We start from the raw sequence: 5,165 nt of genomic DNA, 5'->3' as shown, positions 1-5,165 counted from the left end.
GCACTCAATTATCGAATCCAATCGATTCGACACTACTAAAGGCTCCCAATAGAGAAGGAAATAAAAAACGACCAAATATCAGCCTTACTAACGATGTAAGGTCCATTAAAAATGTTAATTTTCGCTCACGTCATGCGATTATTTGGCCTTGGGCTACACTCTGTACTGCCATCCTCCTATTCAACCATTCCATTTTTGCTATCATTCACCCATTCAGCCGGAAGGCGCGTGCCGTTGAATTTCACCTGAGCACGATCGATTTCGCAACACCTGACAGCCTTTCATTTGTAGTTACCGGTACCGCCGTGCAGGAGTGGTGGCGTGCCGATCGTGCACCTATTCGCTGGTGGCGTGTGGCTCGCGCAGCTATTCGCTGCCCTTGCGGCACAGACTGGTCGGGGGACTGGTGGAAAACCACGTCTGAGCCACAACGCCAGTGGTGCGCAGGGTGCCGCCGAGGCCGGTCCGACGCGACCGTGGCGCGTGCGACGCTAGAGGGATTGTGAGCCAGGGGAGCTAAGACAGCGATCGGGGGGAGGAGATGGTTCCCTGGGGTACCACAGATGCGGACCCAGCGCCACAGCACTCGATCGTAGCCTCGTCTTCACAAGACCCAGCTGCAACTTCGGCGCCACAAGACTCGATTTTGTTTGAGGACGTTCTGGAGCGATGCTGTGGTACCGGACGATGGCAAGTGATGCTGATCGCCTACATGTCCGTGATGTGGCTCATCTTCCCGACCTTCTCCATGTCGATGATGTTTGTCGGAGCATCACCACCTTTCAAATGCGCTGACGGCTTCGACATCAACGCCACGTTCGCATCGCTGCCGGACGATTTGCCGAAGTGTCATCCTTTGGGCGACAACAGCTCCTCGTGCACTCGCTGGGTGTTTGACAGGTCCGTGTACGAGTCGACTGTGGTGACCGAGTGGAACCTGGTGTGCGGCCGCAAGCCGATGTTGTCCATGCTGCAGTCTGTGCTGATGCTGGGAGGTATCGCCGGCTCGCTGCTCGGCGGACAGCTGACGGACCGGTTCGGACGACGACCCGTCTTCCTGCCTGTGATGCTACTCGTCATCGCCTGCTCCTTCTCCGCGGCGCTGGTGGGCGACTACGTCAGCTTCGTCGTGATTCGAGGACTCACGGGCTTCGCCATGGCTTCCATGATTGCCAGCCAGTATGTGCTGGTGACGGAGCTGAGCGGCTGCAAACACCGGGCGGCTCTGACGACCGTTACCTTCCTGCCGTTCTCAATTGGGATCATACTGGTGGCGGCCGCGTCGTACGGCATCCGCACGCGCTGGCTGCTGCAGCTGGCGTTCGCCGTGCCCAGTCTGCTGTTCCTGCCCAACTTCTGGCTGATGCCCGAGTCGCCGCGCTGGCTGGTGCTTAAGGGCCGCCTTGATGAGGCGCTGGTCATCCTGCGTCAAGCGGCGTACTGGAATCGCCGAAAGATACCATCAGACGAAGAGGTACTGAAACTCATGGAGGAGGCGCGCAGGGGTCTGCTGGCCCGAGAAGCGGCCCTGAAAGGCACAAACAAGTCCTCCGCCTTCCAAAGAGTCCTCGACTTAGTGCGAACCCGGCATATGTGCATCAACACGTTGGCAAGCGCCTACGTCAGTTTCGCCATCTCAGGATCCTACTTCGGCATCTCATTCGACATGACGCAGCTGAGTTCCAGCCCCCACCTGGCTGCAGCTCTCTCGGGTTTGGTGGAAATCCCTTCTGCGCTTGTGTTCCTGTTAATGAACCGATATGGTCGTCGTCTGACGCTGTGCGTGTCTTTGTTGGTACCATCTGTCTGCATGTTCCTCGCATTCATCAAGAAAGACAGCACATTCTGGATGCTTTTGGGACTTGTTGCTAAGCTCGGGGTGGCAATAGCGTTCAACATTATCGGTATCTACGTATCTGAGTTCATGCCGACCCAACAGCGAGGCCTGGCACTTGGCGTCCTGCAGACGGCCACAAGGATCGGCGGCGCCGTGTCGCCGTTCGTGGTGGACCTGGTGAGCGGCCTGCACGAGCTGGCGCCCTCGGCCGTGTTCGGCGCCGTGGTGCTGCTGGCCAGCCTGGCCACCCTGCTGCTGCCCGAGACGGCCGGACAGCCCATGCCCGAGACGGTGGCAGACGTGGAGGAGGCTTACCGACGGCGGAAGGCCGCCAGCGCGCCCGCCGGCCGCCAGCTGAGCGGCATCAGTAACGCGGCCATGCAGCGAGACGATGCACTATGATGGATGGCAGAGTCATCATTTTGTCTGTACAATTACAAGTGATTCAAATGAGGTTTGAGTTCCTAGACCTAAGGTCACGAGCCGAGAGCAGCTGCGCATGTTGACCTTTTCAAAGTCGGATTGCATATCATTCGACGAGTCTTGATGAGAAAAATATGTTCATGAAAAAATCGATGACATGAAAACAGTGCATAAAGAGTCATTGCAGAAAAAGCTGTGATACGAAAAGCGTACATAAAAGTGAATTAGTAACCAGTTACTTACGCGACGCCGATAAAATATACGTTGTTTTATTATGATCATGTAAAACCAGTTGCTGCATAACCTGCATTGCTGTGTTTAGGTCAGTCAATAATCATTCAGCTTTTATTCTGTCTCACATAAGTCATAGACATTCGTTTGCTCTGTTTTCAGAGTTTATTTTTATGCCTACTCCTATTGTCCGCCACTATCAACCAGTATAACGCCTTATGGGGCGACTAACGGAGCGAGCGAGAGGGTGGGCCTTGCACGTGCGAAATTGCGAGGGGGTACCTCCAACTGACTTGTGCACGGCACCCTACTAACCGGTCTCTAGCGATGTGCCAAATTTGGGCACAATCGGCCCAGCCGTTCTCGAGATCTGGAAGCGGCACCCTGCACGTGCGCACGTGCAAAATGGGTCCCAACTGACTTGTGCACGGCACCCTACTAACCGGTCCCAAACTGTGTACCAAATTTGAGCGCAATCGGTCGAGCCGTTCTCGAGATCTGGAAACGACCCCTGCACGTGCGCACGTGCAGCAGCACCCCAACTCTGGCACATGGATATGCAGTGCCTAGTGGGTGCCTACCTACATGCCAACTTTGAGCGCAATCGGCCAAGTAGTTACCGAGATATTGCAACAATTGCAAAACTGACACCTCTTCGTTTTGCACGTGGCACGTGCATAAGGGGTCACCCACATGCATCGGGAATAGTCCAATACTTGGTAGAAGGAATGAAGCTACCCTACAAAAATTACCGCATGTAAATCGGTCAAGTGGTTGCTGAGATATAAGCCTCGCAAAAGCGTCCGCACGGCCGGCCGGCCGGCCGGCCGGCCGGCCGGCCGGCCGCTCATACTCAGAAATTTCCGTTAATCTAAGGAAAGACTCCGCTCGCTTCGCTCGCTCCGTAATGATCATTCATCGTCACTCTTTTAGTGTACCATATCTATGCAAGCTTTTTCTCTAAACTTGGCTATCCCTAAATAATTTCATTTGTCATCCGTCCATTATTGTATTTGAATTTATTGGTATGCCTTATGATCATTGATCGTTATTTTCGAGCACAGAGTAAATCAGTGAAACGCCATTTGGGGCGACAAACGGAGCGAGGGAGAGGGTGAGCCTTGCACGTGCGTCATTGCGAGGGGGTAGTACTTCGAAATGACTTGTGCACGGCACCTTGCTAACCGCTCTCTAGCGATGTGCCAAATTTGAGCGCTATCGGCCCAGCCGTTCTCGAGATATGAAAGCGGCAACCTGCAAGTGCGCACGTGCAAACTGGGTCCCAACTGACTTTTGCACGGCACCCTACTGTTTCTAGCCATGTACCAAGTTTGAGCGCAATCGTTTCAGCCGTTCTTGAGATCTGGAAACGACCCCTACACGTGCACACGTGCAGCAGTACCTACCCCAACCGTGACCTCACCTCAGAATAAAGTTAGAATGCTTGTCAAAGCTACACCGACTGAACGATCACCTCAAAGCTTTCAGCGATCGATAAGAGTAAGTCGTAAGAGCATGTAGAAGATGTATGTCTTGGAATTTTGATATCGGTGACCTAAGGCCAGGTCAATTTTGCGACCTCCCCATTAGGCATAAGTTTATGGGAGAAAATTGACAGGCGAACTTAATTGATTAATTAAAGTTTACTTACCTAAAAATTAAGAAAACTTTAAGTACACTTAAGCAAGCTAAAAAGTATATCATTCGACGCGCCTTGACGTGCTGAGTTCACTGGTGCCCTTTCTTTTTGCTCTATTTTAATTAGATCAAAAGTTATAAGCGAAAAACTTTTGACCTGTTTTTAGCGAAATTTTTACATTTATACCCCCCAACCCCCCCTAAATATTGACCTAGAGCAACCAAATTTGCACAGGGGCGAGAACTCCAGGGGGCCCACCTACCTACCAAATTTGGTGTTTCTAGGTGCCATAGGAGCCAATCGCGAGGGGGGGGGGGGGGGGTCGCATCGACCCCCCCCCCCTGCCAGGCCGTGTTATGAAAAATGCCCTGCCAGGGCGAGCGTTAACTTACCTAGCTAACAAGATATCAACATTTTATACAGCACGCAAGGTATGTAATAAAAATAAAAAAGAGCTTACTATGCTGGGCTTCCCCCGGCTTCCCCTAATAGTATGTCTTACATCTCCAACAAGTCACGGGGTGTTCAAATTGCCGCACCGGGGTAATTTGGCGTACCCGCGAAACGCCTATGCTTTGATTAGCCGGCGAAACACGTTGGCACTTGGCGACCTTAGGCTAAATGCAGCCAGACATTTTGCTGTTCGTAAAATGGCATCATATGATGCATTTATTCTCCGTGATATTGTCAGCTAGCGGCCTATTATTAGAAACACTGCAGCAACAGCTTTATAAGCAGGTTTTTCTGGTCTGCCGCGATGCCGTAGACGGGCTGGTAAATCCGACTGGTTCGGCGCCCCTGACCGGTTTGTCCGCTTTACTGGAAAAGCAGAGGTTAGAGGTAAGTACCGCAGCCCGTGCAAAGCGGACGGACCGCCTTATTTTTGTACTGGATGATTCAGCCTACCACGTCATGCTGCATCACATATCGGGACAATGTATAGTGATCCGCACTGAGGCTCAGACATGGTGCCTCATGCCACATATCATGGAGATTGCAGCAGACCGCAGCACAGCCAAACAATACATACTGCAG

The 5,165-nt window shown here is 52.5% G+C and overlaps 1 protein-coding gene across 1 annotated transcript; it reads left to right on the top strand.

The window, feature by feature from the left end:
* Positions 1-391: 391 nt before the first annotated feature.
* On the top strand, positions 392-2,688 carry LOC122373903 (organic cation transporter protein-like). The gene has a single exon (XM_043352353.1). The coding sequence runs from the start codon at positions 542-544 to the stop codon at positions 2,237-2,239; it is 1,698 nt and encodes a 565-aa protein (XP_043208288.1). The 5' UTR covers positions 392-541; the 3' UTR covers positions 2,240-2,688.
* Positions 2,689-5,165: the final 2,477 nt, after the last annotated feature.

Source organism: Amphibalanus amphitrite, unplaced genomic scaffold (genome assembly GCF_019059575.1).
Source record: "Amphibalanus amphitrite isolate SeventyFive unplaced genomic scaffold, NRLGWU_Aamphi_draft 001569F_arrow, whole genome shotgun sequence".
NCBI lineage: Eukaryota > Metazoa > Arthropoda > Thecostraca > Balanomorpha > Balanidae > Amphibalanus > Amphibalanus amphitrite.
The sequence above is the reverse complement of the archived record's forward strand: the minus strand, read 5'-3'. Positions and strand labels throughout refer to the sequence as shown.